Source organism: Miscanthus floridulus, chromosome 9, assembly GCF_019320115.1.
Source record: "Miscanthus floridulus cultivar M001 chromosome 9, ASM1932011v1, whole genome shotgun sequence".
NCBI lineage: Eukaryota > Viridiplantae > Streptophyta > Magnoliopsida > Poales > Poaceae > Miscanthus > Miscanthus floridulus.
This window is the reverse complement of record NC_089588.1, coordinates 131,712,843-131,733,197: the sequence shown is the minus strand read 5'-3', so window position 1 is coordinate 131,733,197 and position 20,355 is coordinate 131,712,843. Positions and strand designations below refer to the sequence as shown.

Sequence of the window (20,355 nt, the reverse complement as noted above, 5' to 3'; positions counted from 1 at the left end):
TTTGCAATTGTATTGACCAGATGACTAGCTGATCAATGCAGCACTGCATCACTGAGGAATAGGAAATTCTAGTTGACACAGAATATGGTTATGTTAAAATGTGATCACTCACGTCCTGAGTGGAAAGTGCGGTTGATTATGCTTTTTAAGTAGTGGCAATCTGCTGTTGAGAAAAATCATGCTTTCAACTTGTAGATCATTCATGGATTGTGTGGATTAACAGATTTCTGTTGAGGATCTATGTTACTCACTTAAATCATGACTCAAAATAGGTGGGAAAGCATTACCAGACAAATATTCAATCTATGTCAGTTGTGCATGCTTTTAAAGTAGTAAAAGCAATGTGTTGTTGAAATAAATCATGCTGTTCTCTTTGTACATCATTTATTGTTGTACAGTTTGACTGATTTCTGCTGTAGTTATATATCCACAATTATGTGCATTCATTCAGCTAGCCATAAAAATAAATTTGCCTTTGGTTTTTCTGCATCAAATCTACATTGTGCTGGTTCTATTGATGATAGTCAGTTTTGTCAATATAGGCTCCTCCAGGCAGTGTGTTTCTTATTTATGAGTGGTTCAATCACTCAACCCTCAAATATAGCAAAATACCTCAGATAGGCTATTATTCAATTGGATTGTAATTTGGGAGAGGGAGTGGGGGTTGTACCTTAGACACATGCTAAGTCTTTTTACTGTAATTACTTTGTTAAGATATCATCATTACACGTCTGATGCAGAAATTCTTGTTAGTATGCTATTACGCTTCATGTTTTTCAGTAGTATAATAATGGCAATTTGGAGTTGAAAAATCGTGTAGCTCACTTTGTTCATAAAGGCTCTATGGATTGACTGGCTTCTGTCATGGTTCGTGTGTACCTCTTATTAACTTGGTCATGTTCATTTAACCATATATAGTTCCCGCCTTTGGCCCTTGTCTTATTATTTTATTTATGTGCAGTTCAACTTCAATAGTTAGCATTTATAAACACTTGGGGTAATAGCTTTTATGTTAAGTGTATGAGCCATATATCTCAAAGATATTGTAAAATGCAAAATTTGATGCACAGGATTGCCTATTGGTAGCTAATATTTTACAAGGTTTGGATATTTTTTAGATTGCTAAGTGCATGAGCCATATATCCTGACCCGACTTCGACCTATTCGCTGACTTTGTAGCGGAGGCAAACACCTTGCCAGACATCGTCACCTAACGGCAAGAGATCAACCAGGGCCTTGTTGGGGCAGCTTGGTCTATGTACGATGGCTTCGTGCTGCACCGCGGCTGCACCTTTGTCCTAGACTCCTCAAGCTGTGGCCTCAGCTCCTTGCCACGGCCCATGGTGCTAGCCATGAGGGGTTGTAGAAGACACTCCGCATGTATGCCTCGTTCTATAGCCCGCATGTCAGTAGGTGAGTGCGGGACTTTGTGCAAGGGTGCTCCGTCTGCCAGCACATCAAGACCGAACACCTCCATCCCACAGGCACTGCCGGATACAGGAACTTTGCCGAGTGCTAGGGGCACTCGGCGAAGCCCCAAAAACACTCGGCAAAGGGTTTGCCGAGTGTTACACTTGGCAAACGATACTCGGCAAACCCTTTAACGGCAAATGCAAGTTTGCCTAGAGTTTTCTGTCGGGCACTCGACAAAGATGTTGCCGAGTGCCCAAAAAACACTCGGCAAACATTTTTTTCAAAAATAATAAAAAAATGACACGCCGACACCACGCCCGCACCACCAGCACTGCCGTCGACACCACCATCCACGCCGCCACCACCATCCACGCCCACACCACGCCGCATCCGCCACCATCCACGCCGCCGCCACCACCCACGCACACACCACGCCGCATCCACGCCGCCACCACCATCCACGCCCCGCCCCTAGATCTTGCCGGCAATTTCAAGGGGAAGACAGCTCGTGGACGCCGATGGCGTTTGCCCGCTCACCTCTTTGCGTGCTTGGGGTCGAGGAGCATGAGCTCGGCGAGCTTGTCATCAGGCACGGCCTTCTTGGCGTAGCCTGGCAGCACGGAGGACGGCACGCACTCGCCCTCGAACGACGACGTGGCCCCGTCCATGGAGCTGCTCCTCTTGTGCCTCGCCACGCCCCCGCCTCCGTGCAGCGAGAGGCCGTCGAAGAAGGCGGCGTCGAGGGAGAGGCTCCGCATGTGCGCCCTGCTCGGCGGCTTCGGCACCGTAGACGTCGGGGAAGCTGCCTGCAGCAGCGGCTGCTGGGGCGGCGGGGCCTGGGGCTGCGGCGTTGGGTCGGACACCGCGGGCGAGTCGTGGAAGAAGGGAGGGGCTGGATCCGGGAGAGGGAGGGCCGGATCCGGGGGCGGCGGGCTGGGAGAGGGGGGGAGGGGGCGGCGCCGCCGGGACAGAGGGAGGGGCGCCGGATCTGGAAGAGGAGGGGAGGGGCGCTGGGAGAGGAGGGTAAGGGGTGCCAGGAGAGAGGCAGGGGACATCGGGAGAGGAAGGGACTCCGGCGAGGGGAGGGGACGCCGGGAGAGGAGGGGAGGGACGCCAGCGAGGGGAAGGGACGCCGGGAGAGGAGGGGAGGGGCGCCGGCCAGGATTTCAGGGGAGGGGGCGCCGGCGAGGAGAGGCGAGGGGAGGGGAGGGGAGGGAGGAGGTGCGCCGGCGAGGGCTGGCCGTCGGCGGGGACGGCAGGGAGAGGGAGCCGGGAGGGAGGTGCGCATGGTGTGCGGGGGAGGCAGTGGAGGGAGGCGGAGTTTTATTTCCAAAAAAAATTATTTCTTTGCCGAGTGTTCCCGATCTGAACACTCAGCAAAGTTTTTTTTTATTTTTTTTCTTCTCTTTCTTTTTTAGAAAAAATGATTTTATTTCTTTGCCGAATGTTGTAGATCGGAACACTCGACAAAGTTTTTTTTCATTTTTTTCTTCGTCTTTTTTTCCAGAAATTTTTTTTATTTCTTTGCCAAGTGTTTTTTTTTACACTCAGCAAACCAGCTCTTTGCCTGAGTGTTTTTTTACACTCGGCAAACCGCCTCTTTTGCCGAGTGTTTTTAGTGCAGCACTTGGCAAAAAACTTAGTCGCCGAGTGCCCGAGGGAATACACTCGGCAAACATAAAAACACTCGGCAAATTTGAGGATTCCGGTAGTGAGGCCTGCTACAGGCACTGGACATGCGCCACTCCTTCTAGGCTGACATTGTGATGGACTTCATTGAATGCTTTCTCAATGTGGGTGGCAAGTCGGTGGTCTTGATTATGGTCGACCGCTTCTCCATGTACATGTACTTCATCGTCCTCGGCCACCTCTGCAGTTCGACATTAGTCTCCCATGCCTTCTTCGACCATATAGGATCCCATGCTCCATCATTAGTGACAGGGACCCAGTGTTTACCAGCTCCTTCTAGACCGAGCTCTTCCATCTGTATGATATGATGTCATGTTCATCCCAAGCTCTGTGTTCCATCCACAAAAGGATGGCTTGTCAGAGGCTAGCAGCCACATTTTCAGCATCTACATGCATTGCCTCATCGGTGATCGGCCACGGAGTTGGCTGTGGTGGCTGCCTAGGCCAAGTTCAGCTACAACTTGTCATTCCAGACAACTCTCCACACAATGCCGTTTGAAGTGGTGTATGACCGTCCTCCGCTGACCCTGGCATCCTAAATGGATTGAGGTGGATACATGGTCATCCAAACAAGGCATTACATATAGTATACACGATACACCTCTCCACTGGTAACTGACAATTGAAACTTGACTAGATTCAAAATTCAAAAACCATGAGCTCCGATGGGAGCTATGGGCACTTGATTTTGGTGACAACAATTGCTTGTTGCCACTCATTAATTTTTCGGCAAAAGTTGGGTTGGTGTTCGTCATCCACGGTTTTTTTAGCAACAGACAAACTAGACGAGTTGGCACATTAATTTTTATTTCAGAGTTCCACAACAATATATAAGTGCCCTGCTGATTCCACCTGGGAGCCGCTGGAGGAGTTCAAGTCCACTTATCCGTCATTATAGCTTGAGGACGAGCTGTTCCACAAGAGGAGGGTGGAAGTGTTGCATACACTTTCATTAATTGGCAAGCAAAACATCAGGAAGAAGAAGGGGCCAGGGTCCACTAGTGGCTAAGGCTGATCAGGTTATCAGTTGTTGGAGGATTGTTAGCATCTTGTTAGTAAGTTAGCATCTTGTCAGTGAAGTTAGGGAGTTTGTTAGTGCCTCTGCTGGGTGACGGCCATTATGGCATATAAGTAATGGCCGGCTAAGCATTAGGGGATTAAGCAAGAATTGAGTTGGTATGATCAGGGCCCTAGGGATTTCCCTGCCACCATTGCTAGTTTAGCTAGATCCACATCTTGACTGGAAATTGGTGGGGATTTAACATTCGGTATGTGTTAGTTATGCGTGACTTTTAAGTAATAATGGCAACTTGTGGTTGAAACAAATCATGTGGTTTTCTTTTCTAGATCATTTATGGTTGTACTTATTGCTGTACAGATTGACTTTTTTATGTTGCTAGTATATGTGTACCCTTTTGATTACCTTGATGCATTAGTTTAGCTGTAGAAGATTCCGGGCTTTGGCCTTTCTGTAATAAATCCATATTTTTGCTGTTTTTTATCGATTATTGCTAGATGTATTAATACAGGCTCCGGTAAGCTGTGTTCAATTTATTTATTTATGAGTGGTCCAATTGTTGTAATTTCTTTGCCTAAATTGTAATCCACACATGTTAACAGCTAGTGGTAGCAGATATACCTGTTAGTCAGTCAGGTCTTTATGGTTATTTATGTTTGTTTCTGCAATTGTATTGACCGGATGACTAGCTGATCAATGCAGCATTGCATCCACGGTGAATAGGAAATCTAGTTAACAAACAATATGGTTATGTTAAAATGTGATACTCACATCATGAACGGAAAGTGTGGTTGATTATGCTTTTTAAGTAGTGAAGGCAATGTGCTATATTGAGAAAAATCATGCTTTCACCTTGTAGATCATTAATGGTTTGTATGGACTAATTGATTTTTGTTGAGGGTCTATGTTACTCACTTAAACCATGACTCGAAATAGGTGGGAAACCATTACCAGACAAATATTTAATCTATGTTAGTTATGCATGCTTTTAAAGTAGTAACAGCAACGTGCTGTCTAAATAAATCACGCTGTTCACTTTGTACATCATTTATTATTGTACAGATTGACTGATTTCGGTTGCAGTTATATGTGTGCGCTGTGCCCTCTTGATTATCCACAATTATGTGCATTGATTTATCTAGCCATGAAAATAATTCTGCCTTTGGTTTTACTGTATCAAATCCACATTTGTGCTGGTTCTATTGATGATAGTTAGTTGTGTAAGTATACCCTCTTCTAAGCTGTGTGTTTCTTATCTATGAGTGGTTCAATAACTCAACCCACAAATAGAGCGAAATGCAACAGCTATGCTATTAGAGCAACTCCAGCAGGGCCTCTACCTGAGCCCCCAAGCTAAATATGAGGGCTCAGGCCAAAAAATGCAGCCTCCAATTTGGGGTGAGCACCCAAATCTCTCCCCCAGACCCAATTCCTGTTGGCCCAACACCCCAGCCCCCATCCGCGCGCGCTGCTCCTTTCCTCCATCCGCATGCGCTGCTCCAGCTTGGCGTTCCCTCCACTACCTCCAGCCGTTCCCTCCCCTACTTCCGGCGACCCTTGCCCTCGCCTCCCCTCAGGTCGTCGAGATCTGGTTCCCTTCGGTGGAATGCTCGTGGAGGTGGAGATGGAGGTGGCCATGGTGCACTGCTCACGAAGGTGGAGACGGAGGCAGCCATGGCGCACTGCTCGCGAAGGTGGAGACGGAGGTGGCCATGGCGCACTCCACCCGGCGCGATTCCCTCACAGCCATGACCGTGCCTCCCTCTGTCGCGCCAGCGCGCCCTCCTCTCCGGCGGCTCTAGCCCCAGCCCAGAGCTCCTCCCTGCCCAGATCTCCCTCCCATGATGCCTCCGCCCGTACGCGCTCCCCCGGTGCAGGGCCGGCTCCTTCCCCTCGCTGGCGCTTGGCCCTGACGCTGATGGCTTCCTAAAGGTGGAAGGACGGCAAACGCAGAAGGAACGTCGGCGTCCACAGTTGCCTCCACGATGGCCGGTCCTTGCGGACCACCTTGGGAGGTGCTTCAACTACTTTTCCCTGAAGCATAGGTCTGCTGGCTGCCATTCGAGCCCGTGTTGCTATGTCTGCCACGCCTCTGGACACTGATCTTACGTTTGTCCGGGCCGGTGGGTCATGGTGGCGGCCATGTCCAAGCCAACAATGTTCTTGCACCGATCTCTTCGGCTGCGCTGACCGCTCCTCCAGCACCTCCTCTGGCGCCCATGGCTCCCTACCCCGACAAGCTAGCTGGGGAGCAAGGTAGGGGGGGCATCACGTGCGTGACGCCGTTCTGCAGGCAACAGTGTCGGTTAGGCTCCTCCCTCCCCTTCTCACCCCTCTGATGACAGGGAGGAGGGATCTGGCGAGGCCCTTCCGCCAAGTGATGACGATCGCCCTATGACTGAGGACTGCCGACCCCGAAAACCGCGACATGTCATCGATCGATCTGTGAGCATCGCCCGGAGGGAGGAGGAGCTCGGCTGCACTTTGGTCGTTTCTGTGGTCATCGAGCAGCAAGAAGATCTGTCTAGGCCCCATTGCAACTATGATTGCTCGCTTGTTATCGCTCCGTGGTTTGAGATATTCTGGCTCTGCTAACCCTACGTCGTTGCGGGCCATCGAGCTTCCTCCTAACCCTACCAAGCGAGGAGGCAGTGGCGAGGTTCTAGAACGGTGGCCGACCAATCATCGCCTCATCCTTTCACCTACACGTCATGTTTTGGACCCGCTTCCTACACTCAACAGAGGCAACTCTACCATTCGTCGTTGAGGTTGAGCCGTGTGGTATCCCGGAGCACGCCTCGGAGGTGATAGCGGCGGAGCAGCTCTTGGATGAATTTTGCTGGGTTAGTGATTCCCATCTGGACAATGCCACCCACCAGGATGTTTTCCGAATTGTGGCCTAGTGTTCTTGCCCTGAACACATTTCATGGGTGGCGGAGAAAGCAATGACACTGGCGTTCTCGGCCAGCTACCATGCTGGCGCGGGAGGTACCAGGGAGGGCAGCGGTGGCCGATGGAGTGCCTTGTATCTTGGTGCATGCTGGGTTGGGTCCACCGGTGGATCGCATTGGGCACGTGGCGGCAGCTTTAGACAAGTCATTGGAGCACGCCCTCGTCCTTCGGCATGACACATCGGATATTAGTGCCAGCATTGATTCCTCGGGGACCCCATTACCCGTGGCGGCTGTGGCCCCTTCAGTCAGCCCAGTTCCTAGGGCGGATGTACACGCATGGCCTGGCATTACTGCTGGCTCCCCATGCCAAATAAACGCCTCGGAGGTTCCCCACAACGCCTCTGAGGTTACCCGCGCGGTTGATTATATTAGCTGCATTCATTAGCCATGACGATAGTTTCCGCCCTTGGATGTATTGTATTACTATAAAAGGCTCCAGTGAGTTGCGTTCGCTTTCTATGGACAGTGTAATACGTATACTGTAAGAATATCTACAGGTTCGATGCACCTGCTAACAGCTAGCAATTGCGATTAGTGAATATTCCTATTAGTATGCCGGTCACTTCTTTTTGGGTCTTTTATGTTTTGATTGTACAATTGTGTTGACTGCATAGCTTGCTGAACATTGCAGCATTGCCTGCAAATATGCCCCTGTGAATTGGAAACTCTTAGCAGCTAAGAATACAGTTTACGTTAAAATGTGACATTTGCTTGCATCATGACTGGAAATAGGTGGGAAAGCATTACCGGACAAACATTTAATCTGGGTTAGTTACGCATGCTTCTTAAGTAGTAGCGACAATTTGCAGTTGAAACAAATAGTGTGTTTCACTTTCAAGATCATTTATGTTTCTATGGATTGACTTATTTCTGCTCCTTGTATTATATGTATCCTCTTGATTTTCTTGGCTGCATTCATTTAGCCTCAATAACAATAGTTTCCGCCTTTGGATGTATTGTATTAGTACACAACGCTCCAGTGAGTTGTGTTCTATTTGTTTGTTTTTTATTTGGCAGTATAATACTGTAATCTCTATGGTCATAGGCAGGAACTGTTCTTTATGGCTAGCACTACCAGATTTTCATGTTAGTATGACAGTGACTTTTTTTTGGGTCTTGTATGTTTGATTGTGCTATTGTATTGACTGCATAGCTTGCCCAATCCTCGCAGCATTTCCTGCAAATATGCCATGTGAAATGGAAATTTTAGGCAACAAAAATGGGGTTTATATTAAAATGTGATGTATTCTCTTACATCACAACTAGAAATTGGCGAGATAACATTACTGGACATGCCTTTTTAAGTAGTTATGGCAAGTTGCAGTCCAAACAAATCATGTGCTCCACTTTCTAAGTCATCTATGACTGTATGAATTAACTTATTTCTAGTTCTGGTATATCTGTGACCTAGTGTATCTTGGCTGGATTCATTTAGACATAAAAATAGTCCCTGCCTTTGAATTTGTTGTATTAATACAGGGTGCAGTGAGTCGTGTTCTTTTTTAGTTATGGGCGGCTCAATTGCAGTGAGGCAATAGATAATTACTAGCAGTAGTGATTATCCTTGTTAGCATGCTGCTCATAGTCACATCTTTTTAGGTCTTGTATGTTTGATTGTGCAATTGTTTGACTGCATGGGTAGTCGACTGATGCATCATTGCGTGGAAATATACCATGTGAATTGCAAAGTCTAGGCAACAAAGAATACAATTACATCAAAATATCAAGTGCCCGCTTGCATCATGACTGGAAATTGGCAGGAAAGTATTACGGGACCAAAATTTAATCTATGTTAGTCATACATGCTTTCTAAGTATCAACGGCAACTTGCGATTCATTTTCCAGATCATTTTTGGTTGTAAGGATTTACTTATTTCTATTAGCGGTATATGAGTACCCTCCTGATCATTTTGTCTGCATTTATTTAGCCATAATGAATAGTTCCCGCCTTTGACCTGTCTGTAACAAATCCATATCTGTCATGTATTTGTTCGTTTATGAGTGGTTCAGTTACTTTAATTTATTTGACTAAAATGTGATCGGTGATGCACAGCTAGTGGTAGTGGTTATTCCTTTTAGTATGTCAGTCACATCTTTATGGCTGTTGTATGTTTGATTGTGCAATTGTATTGACTGCATGGCCATCTGATCTAAGCAGCCTTGCCCGGCAATATCCCCTGTGATTAGGAAATTATAGGCAGCAAAGAGTATGATTCACTACATCAGAACTGCACTTCATTGCCGGTTCAAAATACCCCATCACTGCCGGATTTTGAACCGGCACAACCATACCGGTAGTGATGAGGGTAAGCTATCACTATCGGTTCCTACAAACGGGTAGTGTTCTTCAACTTCACTGCCGGTTCTTTACACAACCGGCAGAGTTCAGTTCCACCAACACTGTCAGTTCATAAGACCACCCGGTAGAGTTCATTTCCACCAACACTGTCGGTTTGTGTTTGAACCGGCAGTGTTATCGTATGAATCACTGCCGGTTTGTGACAAGAACCGACAGTGATGGCTATGTCAACATTGTCGGTTTGTGGCTCCAGCCGACAGTGCCATCACTACCGGTTTGTTGCTAACCGGCAGTGATGTCTATGACAACACTGCCGCTTTTCTGCTAACCGGCAGTGATGTCACGTTCGCATTTTATTATTTTATAATTTATTTTAATTTATATTTTTTTGTGGAATCAGGTTTTGCTTTATATACGCTACTTAGCCGACAGGTCCATCAATATTAAACATTACAAATATTACGGTTACAGTTCAAATATTCTTATCAAGATCTTGATCCCTCAAAATAAAAAGGAAATGTTCTCGGACTTCACAGATTGTGCAATTCTTCTTGGACTTTTTACAATAATCTGGCGAGCCGCTCTGGGCCATACTGGTCCTTGAACTTTACGGATTGTGCAATGGAAAATACTCCATCTTTTTTCAATACCTCGGCTAAGATGAATTTTGCCAGCTCCGATTGCAGCGCGATGATCTCCATGTCTAACAACCTTTCATGGTTATATTTCTTGCGCTGTCGTTCAAAAAAGATGATATCCAAAGAGGAATCAGTAAATCATTTTGTTGAATGATTAAAAGACAAAAATGAAATGGGGATTATACACACAACTTATCGGCTCCTTCCGATTTCCACCGATGTAGGGAAGCATTGCCCACATTACATAAAACCCGCATTCATTGTTTCCCGCCGGCTGTTTTAGTTACTTCCCCTCCATTTCGACAACCTTGAATGGGACCTGCGTCCCACTGATATGTCTTCTTCGGACACTGAGCAACATTAAAAGGAGAAACATTAGAAAGCAGTATGTGTGATTAGAAAATAATATGTTATTAGGATCGCTTACTAATTCAGCACTGCCACCCGTGCATCCAGATGATGAAATAATATTTTCTTTGAGTCCCACACCTCGATCAGATTTTTGGCAAGATTAACACAAATAAAGACGAAATGGTGGCTGCAATCACATAATCCTAATTATCGAATAATCTTAATGAAAAAAGAAGCATAAAATTAAAAGCTGAGAACACATACTCGCAGTTGTAGGCTAGAAGTATGTGGGTTTTGTTCTTCATCTTGAATTCGTCGAAAACAACAATCAATCTCTGTTTTAGGTCTTCCACGTCACATCCATGGAGGCCTAGACATGTCTTCTCATTGACCCACAAGGGGTCCAAGAAGACTATGTTATCCTATTTGCTTTTTAGAATGCAAAATTTTGCTATACACCTACATAAAATCATGGGAAGTGCTCAAAAGTTAACAATTTGTGTCCCGAGAGAATAGTTAATTGTAATATCGTGCGTGTAGGGTACTTACATAGTCCACAGCATCAACATTTGTGTATCGAGAGAGCGTTTCTGGTATATCTAGAACAAACACTCCCACTCGACATCGAATTTCTCTTCTTCAGGATAATTAAAAACATGTGGCGAACGGATAATAACCTCAAAATCAAAGTCCTCCATCTCTGTTGTTTGAGCCATGTAATATTCATGCAACTGGCGCATATATATTGTCAAATTTTTATACTCGTGATCGGGAACCAAAATATTGCCCCTTTCATACTTCATTGCCAGTGTTGTCGTCTCTTGTACATCATAATAGATGGTCGCGGCCTCTTCCATGGTTAATTCGGGGTTGTCTTCGATGAACTTCTGTATATTTCTTACATCTTCATTGTGTATTTCATCGGCTCTTGTTGTAGCGTACTGATTCTGTGTTTGCCTTTTGAATTCGGACTTCAACAAAAATAGAGGTAGTGAGGCACAGAGATTGAAGAAACTAATACAATCTTCCTTCAAGATGTGTGCCATAAATTTTCCTTCGATCAAGTTTGTAACACTGCCACTGAATGGCTTTTTTCTTTTTTGTTGGTCCACTTTGGGAGCATTAGCGACCGAATCCAAGGACCTTTTCTCCGACTGCGAGGATGCCTTTGATCTTATTTTGGGCTGAGGTGGAGGAGGAGGAGGATGACGACGAGAATTCTGTTTTCCTGGGGCTGGTGAAGATGGAGGAGTCTTCTCTTTTCTTGGGGCTGATGAAGATGGAGTCGGATGAGGAGGAATAGAAGGAGACCTCTGTCTTCTCGGGGGTGATGGCAAGGGATGAGGAGGGGAGTGATCTCTGTTGGGAGATGGTGAGTGATCATTGTGGGTGGGCGAAGACTCGCAATCATCCTCATCATCAGAGGACAATTGGTGGTCAAGCTTAATGAAGCGCTTGCGCCAGGCCACTTGAGAGCCCTTGTTATGACCAAGTTTCGGCCTGTCTTCCGCTACGGGGTACTCAATGTGTATCTTGTTATACTTCTTATCAAGTATTCTATCAATGGTGACACGAGCATACCCCTGTGGAATTGGGCGGCCATTAATGGTCCTGTCTCTCGCAGGCCAGGCCTGGCCGAGCGCCACCTCATCCTTTGTCCATTCCTGATGGATGTACAACTTGATATTGACGGGTTCGATGATGCCGTCCACCGGATGAGGCACATTCGCATCTTCTTCGTCGAGCGGGGTTGATCCACAGCTGCTGCAACCCCTAAACTGTGGGCTAAATGTAGTAGGAGTAGGGTTTTGTGGTACTCCTGACCCCTTGGACAACAAAATTTGTTGGACTCGTGCTTCAACAGTCGCCTCAATCCATGCATCCATTCTTTCTTTCATCTCTTTTAGTCGCCTCAAATACTCTGCCTCCTGATCCGCTCTACCCCTTGAGCGGCTCTAGTAAGTGTTAGATTCTTGGGGGAATGCTAGTGTCCAAGGAACAACACCGGTTCCTCTAGTGTGACTAGGGTGCTCCTTGGTTCCGAGTGCTTGGGTGAGCACATCTTTCTCCCTATTAGAAGTGCGAGTCCCTTGCCTCACCTCCTCAGTTACCTGGGAGATCCTCTGGATGAGTTTGCTCATGGGTTGATTTGTGGAGCTAAATCTCCCATCCTCTACATGGCGTACATTCCTCCCCATACAGTATATTACCGATCTTGGGTCCCAATTGGCACTCTCAACCTAAACGCCTTCCTTAGCAAGGCGATCCATCTTTTCAAGTTCTGCTTCAAGTTCTGGCTTCTTTTTGGCGTAGCCACGAGAGCCGAGATGATGAGGATTCATCGCTTTCTGTGAGTTCTCCTTATTCTTCCTGCTCAATTCTAAGTACTCCTCGGATAACTTGTATTCCTTGAAATCCTGCCAGAAGTACTTCTGCTTGCTAAACTGTCCACCATCGAAATCTGGCTCTTTATTTTAGAGGACAAAATTCTTGTACAATGTCCTCTTAAAATTCTTAAAGAGTGTCCCCATGATTTCTTTTGCTTTTTTCTTGACTAACTCCTTGTCATACTCCGTTGGGAAAGTGAAATACTTTGGGATCTTGATATCCCATATGTAATCCTTCTCACTTTCAGGAACCCTCCACGGGTCATCATCTTTCCCAATCCACTTCCTGTACCTAATCGAGATGAAGTCCCTAACAAGTAACCCGAGGATAGTCTTGTATTTTGTCAAAGCTATAGGCGGTGAGAGTGGATCCCTGAATTCATCGAACTCATTAATGTGCCAGTGTGCATTCCTACCAATAGGAATCTTTGACATGCCTCGTTTGGATCTAGCCTTCCTGCTACCTAAACCCTTTGGCTCCTCGGCCGGCGGAGGCTCCTGCTAGAGACACCAAGTAAGCTATGACCCTCTCAATTGATTAGCGTGTGTGGCTACATAGTCACATGATACCAAAGTTACCTGACCATCTTGGTTATTTGGACCTAGATCAAGCAGGTCGGACGGGGTCCATGGCTGCTCGTTCTCACCGTCCTAATTGGCACCGTCACCATTTGTCAGATCATGCGGCTCTCCCGTCCCAGTGATATCAGCCGCTTCTTGTTGTCGATCTATTCTTTAGCGACGGGGTAACAGGCGACGATGAGTCATGGCTGTGACACAATCGTGGTTAGTTTTGGTTGCAGACAACTACTAATAGCATATGTTCTTATATATATTATATGTTTAATGCAAAGTCAACATACAACAAAGTCAAATAATAGCATATGTTCACCTAGAACAAATTCATTGTTTGATTGACCGCATACAACAAAGTCCACCTACTGTTCTACGAAACTAAGCCTACATCAACTTCCAAATAAGAAAAGCAATGACCATAGCCATAAATAAAAAAATGACATATTTCCAAGACCAAGGAGCAAGTATCCTAATCTTCACATCTCCGGCGGGTGGCTTCTCTTCAATCTCCAGTGCAAGCGGATGGCCATGGTTTGCATTCATTGGATCATAGTAGGCCGGTTGCCCATGGTTTGCAAGGTAGGCCGGATGGCTATAGTAGGCCCTCAAAGCTTCAGCTTATGTGTTGTACTTTTTGTGCAAATTACCAGGGTAGTGATTGACTTGAGCATAGCAATCTTCCTAGGTTCGATAAATCCTAGGAATGTGATCAACATGCACTACATACCATGCCATGGTTGCCTATACATTTAAGTAAATTAGGCATGTGGTAAGTGGTAATGGTAACTCACTGAACAAGAGTTATTATTCAAGTTATATGGCCAAACTAAATATATTTAATGTTCTTTATCATTGACATGATAAAAAATTACCTAAATAATGGTACTGTTTATTATTTGGAGATCAATGTGGTTTAGTAATCATACTTGCTAGCATGTAGCATCATATGTCATTGGTTAATAGTTAGCAACATGGGTGCTCATGTGAATATCTCAAGTAAGAAAGCATACTTTACTTTGGACAGGCATGGACACCCTAGCCTGTAACAAACAAAACATTGAAGTTGGTTGCTAGGAATGCAAATAAAATCATGTTACTCATCCTCCAAGCAATCTAGGTTACATTTCAAATGAAAATTTTGCAGGGCTGCAAAGTCTATTTTACTAAATCACATAATGCACATAAAATACTCACTTTGCAATCATTGATCATGAGAGAAAGTAAAACAGCTTATTATGTGCATTGCTTTCCTAGTATTGCCTATTGCTACTACAACAGTTGAGAGATGCTTTTCAGGAATGAAGATTGTCAAAACAACTTTGTCTAATCGCATGGGTGATTAGCACTTGAGTCATAGACTTATTTGCTATCTAGAGAAAGAAGAAATGAAGAAAGTGACCAATGAGGCCGTGGTTTGACGATTCATGACAATGGAAGAAAAAGGGCGTAAATATGATCTCTGATAGGTAATGCAATGCATCTACTATAAATGGAAAATTCTGCAGTTTATTTGCTAAATAACTGACCTATCTATTTTCTTTCCTTTTAGGCTAGTGGGATCTTCATCATGGTCTCCTGGATCTCATATTATGCTAAATGGGGCATGTTTTGTTCATGATTTTGGGATTCTATCAATGATGACTACACTAAAGTGATCAATGTTGTCTTCTTTTTGTTAAATGGTGAGTGTTATGTTTGGACCAAAATCTCATCTGTATTGCTAGAAGTCGAATTTGATATTAAAATATGGTAGTTGCACATTAGTTATGCTATTTTTGATTGAACATCATACTGGTTAGTGTAGTTATGAATTAAGTGGTGCACCCCCAATCATTTTGCTCTAGCTTCGCCCCTGACCAGTAGTACACGAATACCCAAGAAACATAATCACATATTGTCACTTCATGTAGACATAAGTCAACTTTTTTCTTCTTAGAAGTGAATTCATAAAAATGTGATACACAAACGTTCCCCCTGGATTCAAGTAAGCAGCAACACCTCTACTGATTCAAGTAAGCAGCAACACCGTGGGACATTTCATCAGACACATAGCGGGCAGTGAGCCACGCACTCAACGTGGGGGTGGAAAGCAGCTGTCTGCGCTCCTGAAGGCCTCGGCGGTGGGAGTGTAGGCATGGAGGAGGAGGGGCATGGCCGGCGCCGTGGACTAGGAGCGAGGGCACGGACGGCGTGGTGCTCCGGCTTGGGGCGGTGGACGACGTGGGGCGGTGGATGGCGTGGGGCGGTGGACGGCGCGAGGTGGTGCTCCGGCGGTGCAGGGGGGAGGCGTTGGCGTGGGGTTGAAATGAATTTGGATAATTTCAACCCGCGCTTCTTTTATACCAGTAGCTCATCACTGCCGGTTCTGATTGTAAACCGACAATGATGGGGTACATCATTGCCGGGTCATTCCCCAAACTGGCAGTGATGTGGTGTAGCAGTTAGGTGTTAAGTAGGCTAACTTTTCATTTTGTTTCGAACTCCTCCTACTGGCGCAACAGTTAGGACCCCTCAACTTAGCCCCTGAGACCCGTGTTCGAGTCCCAGGTGGCCCAAATTTTTTTGTTCTATTTTATAAATTATAAATTTACTTTGGGAAATAGCTCATCATTGTCGGTTTTGATTGTAAACCGACAGTATGGGATACATCACTGCCAGATCATTCCCCAAACCGGTAGTGATGTGGTGTAGCAGTTGGGTGTTAAGTTAGGTGTTAAGTAGGATAACTTTTCATTTTGTTGCGAACTCCTCCTACTGGCGCAACGGTTAAGACCCCTCAACTTAGCCCCCGAGAACCCGTGTTTGAGTCCTAGGCGGCCCAAATTTTCTTGTTCTATTTTATAAATTATTAATTTACTTCAGAAAATAGCTCATCACTGCCGGTTTTGATTGTAAACCGACAGTGATGGGGTACATCACTACCGGGTCTTTCCCCAAACCGGCAGTGATGTGGTGTAGCAGTTAGGTGTTAAGTAGGATAACTTTTTAGTTTTGTTTTGAACTCCTACTGGCGCAACGGTTAAGACCCCTCAACTTAGCCCCCGAGACCCGTGTTTGAGTCCCAAGTGGCCCAATTTTTTTTGTTATATTTTATAATTGATTAAGCGGCCTAAAGGTCAAAAGGAAAAAATAAATAAGCCTTGGCACACATCCTATACTAGCGCAGCGGTTAAGTCTCTAAACTCTATAGCCTGAGACTCGAGCTCGAACCCGAGGGCTGGCACAATTTGTTTTAAATTTTTATATATCACTGCCGGTTTTCAAAATAAACCGGCAGTGATAACCAGCATCACTGTCGGTTTATTCTCATCAATGCCGGTTTTTGGAAACCGATAGTGATGTTTATATATATTAAAAAATTTCTTTTATATACTGAATAAATAGAAGTATATGTATTTCTATGTCGAAATGGCAATTTTCTGGCAAGCTTGTACACCCAAATTAAGACCCCACACATGATCTTAGGTTTTTCTGATCAGTTTTTTTATTCGCGCAGAAATTCAATTAAACCTCAGAAAGTAGCAAATCATCTTTGAAAAATCCCAAACTAGGTGTTTCCTTCACACGTGGCACGTGCAAGCCTAAGAAAAAGTTTGAGACCAATATGACACCAAAATGTGTATGAACCACATAAACCTTGATAACATATGTGTATAGTCATGATTCGATGAAAAGGGCACATGTACCTGTGTGAAGCATCTATACTCCGCCTTTATCGAAATGGCTTGAATTTTTTTGGCAAGCATGTACACCCAAATTAAGACCCCACACAGGATCTTAGGTTTTTTTGATTAGTTTTTTTATTTATTATATTTTTCTCTATGCCGAATGAGACAAAAGAGGGTGAATTTCATCTTGGACCCAATAGATTTTTTCATCCACCTTCACAAAATTCTTATCCCTAGGGAACATTAGAGCTCGTGTAAAAGTTTGGCACCATTCTGGATCTTTTCATGGGTAGACTCAGTTCAACCTATAATTAAATGGCGGCGTCGCACAGAAATTCAATTAAACCTCAGAAAGTAGCAAACCATCTCTGGGAAATCCCAAACTTGGTGTTTCCTTCACACGTGGCATGTGCAAGTCTAAGAAAAAGTTTGAGATGAATACGACACTGGAATGCCTATGAACCACATAAACCTTGATAACCTATATGTATAGTCATGGTTCGATGAAAAGGCACATATACCTCTGTGAAGCATGTATACTCCGCCTATATTGAAATGGCTTGAAATTTTTTTGGCAAGCATGTACACTCAAATTAAGACCCCATACACGATCTGAGGTTTTTCTGATCTGTTTTTTTATTTATTATATTTTTCTATGTGTCGAATTAGACAAAAGAGGGTGAATTTTGTCTTGGGCCCAATAGATTTTGTCATCCACCTCCACAAAATTCTTATCCCTAGGGCACATTAGAGCCTTTGTAAAAGTTTGGTACCATTCCAGATCTTTTCGAGGGTAGACTCAGTTCAACCTATAATTAAACAGTGTCGTCGCACGGAAATTCAATTAAACCTCAGAAAGTAGCAAACCATCTCCAGAAAATCCCAAACTAGGTGTTTCCTTCACACGTGGCACGTGGAAGCCTAAAAAAAGATTGAGGCGAGTACGACACCGAAATGTATATTTCTAGTTGCCCAACAAATGTTACACGAATTATATGCATGACAATAATTAAACACACAAAGCCCACACAAAGCCGTACAAATTAAAATTAGAACACAATTATACTACGACCTTGAAAACAACCTAATAAACATTAATTACTATCGGAATCACTACCGGGTTTGATCGGGCCATGCACACTAGCATGCCTCTGTAGCCATATATGGTAATTGATGTCATGGATTATGTATCCGCTTGTATCGATGAAGTCCAATGCCCATATGAGTGCACTCTCTCGTGCCTCACAATATTGAAAGAATGGTCGGCCATAGATGTAACCTACTGAATGACCACTGCCCCTGTTAGTAATCCTTATGCAGTACTGGTGTCCTTCTATAGTGAGCTGGCCAAGGTTACCATTGTAGAAGTCCCAATCGTACCCGAGTTGCTCCATAGCTTGGTCTAGAATGGCCCACAGGCCACATGCAGCATATGTAAGGTCCTGGAGCGCAATCTGCATGCGGAGAAAAAAAATAGAGAATGTTATTACAATAATAAACAACAAATAACCACGACTCAGGTATAAGTGACCATTTTACCACATCCGCACGGTTATAGCTCGCAAACCATTCGTTTGCTTGCAGGACGGGGATATCACCAGCATTCAAAGCAAGTGCCTTGAAGTGCGAGAAACATGTCGAAGTGCCTCTAAACAGATGCGCACGGCACTTAATTGGGCACTTATCACGTCTGAGCTCTGTCTTCCCTTATCGTGGATATGGTTCCGATGATTTGCACCCCTCAAAGGGATGGGAAAACTGAGTTCACATGTCCATAGCCGACCACTTGCATTAGATGTAGTGTTCTCGACGATGCCCGAGATAAAGAACCAGCTAAGTGCTGTTCGTAGCCAATCTATTGGGGATATAGTCTGTGACATATATGTATACAACAATGATATTAAACTAATAACACTTATTTGTTAGCATCAAAAAAAATGTTGGAAAATATTTCATACAATAGCTGGAACAGGGAACCATGGAATGGCCACATTAGGAGCGAATGGCTCATCGCCAGGGTGGAAACCTGGTTCTTGTGGTGGGGGAGGTCCGTTGTTCATACCACCTGCTCGATAAAATGCCAAAAAAATATGAACATAAAATATATGCATAAAAAATTCTTCCAAGTAAAATGTGGCAACATAATTAAATATAGATCGAATGCAAGGAATAAGAATATATATAAATGTAGAATGCAAAGAAACATGAATATAAATATAGATCAAATGAATATAGATAGAATATTGGAGAAGACAACATATCAATACCATTGAAAAATGCAGGAGCCATGACCAAATCATGTAGAGAGAGTGGATTTCTTGAGAAGTGAGAGTGAAACGTGAGAAATGAGACTGTGAGAGTTCGTGGGTGGATGGGATCGATGTATGTGGCTGGCGGTTTGTTTTATATAGGGGGGCATGGACATCACTGCCGGTTTTTAGGTAGAACCGACAGTGAAAGTTAATATCACTATCAGTTTGTAAGTAGAACCGACAGTCAAGGTGCATATATGTAAAGGATGTATTTATTTAGATAGTACAGTTGGAAAGTTTTAACAACAACGATATATTTATTTAGATAGTAACGGAATACATCAAAAAAAATATATATATTAAAAATAAATTACATATACGATAACAAAGACCTATTTGTGTATAGGTCAATATTACAATCAATGTGTATCAACACATTATAATGTAACCACCTCAGTAGCCTTCTTCTAGCACCAACTAGGGGCAAATAGCAGCACCGAGGTGGTCTATGAGCTATACCGGTTGGAGATGACAAGGTGGCATCGATGAATCCACCTTGTCTGTACATGGCCTTTTTCCAGATGCGCACCACAGTAGATGGCTCTATGAACCTCGTGGCATCTCCAATCTTCGACATTGCTCTATCTTCAGTAGCATTCTTCTAGTACCTCTTGTGTGCACCATTTTGGTGGACTATGATGCATAACAATATCTGAGGTTTGTTGTGAGAGGAAAACATTATATCATGGCTAATAAGGCCTGGCTGAAACCAACATGAATGGAGAGACTAGCTCCTGGCCGAGGGCCATTTTATAGGGGCTAGCAGTCATGGTACATTTTTATTTTTGAACTAAAGTTGTCGGGGTAGGTGGGAGCAGTGTTCCAACTGTTGTGGTCAGTGGGAGCACTGTTGGCATGTGAGGAGCATCTACACATCACTGTTAGTTTTAGTTTAAAAACCGACAGTGAATGGAGCCTTCTGTGTCGGTTCGAGCAACCGACTGTGAGGAACCAAAACCGACAGTGAAGGGCCCTGCCGCCATCGCAGCCAGTTTGGTGTTAAGTTAGGTGTTAAGTAGGATAACTTTTCATTTTGTTTCGTACTCCTCC

At 44.5% G+C, this 20,355-nt stretch overlaps 1 protein-coding gene across 1 annotated transcript; it reads right to left on the bottom strand.

The window, feature by feature from the left end:
• Window positions 1–1,946: 1,946 nt before the first annotated feature.
• On the bottom strand, window positions 1,947–2,468 carry LOC136480958 (anther-specific proline-rich protein APG-like). The gene has a single exon (XM_066478371.1). The coding sequence runs from the start codon at window positions 2,466–2,468 to the stop codon at window positions 1,947–1,949; it is 522 nt and encodes a 173-aa protein (XP_066334468.1).
• Between the last annotated feature and the right edge of the window lie 17,887 nt (window positions 2,469–20,355).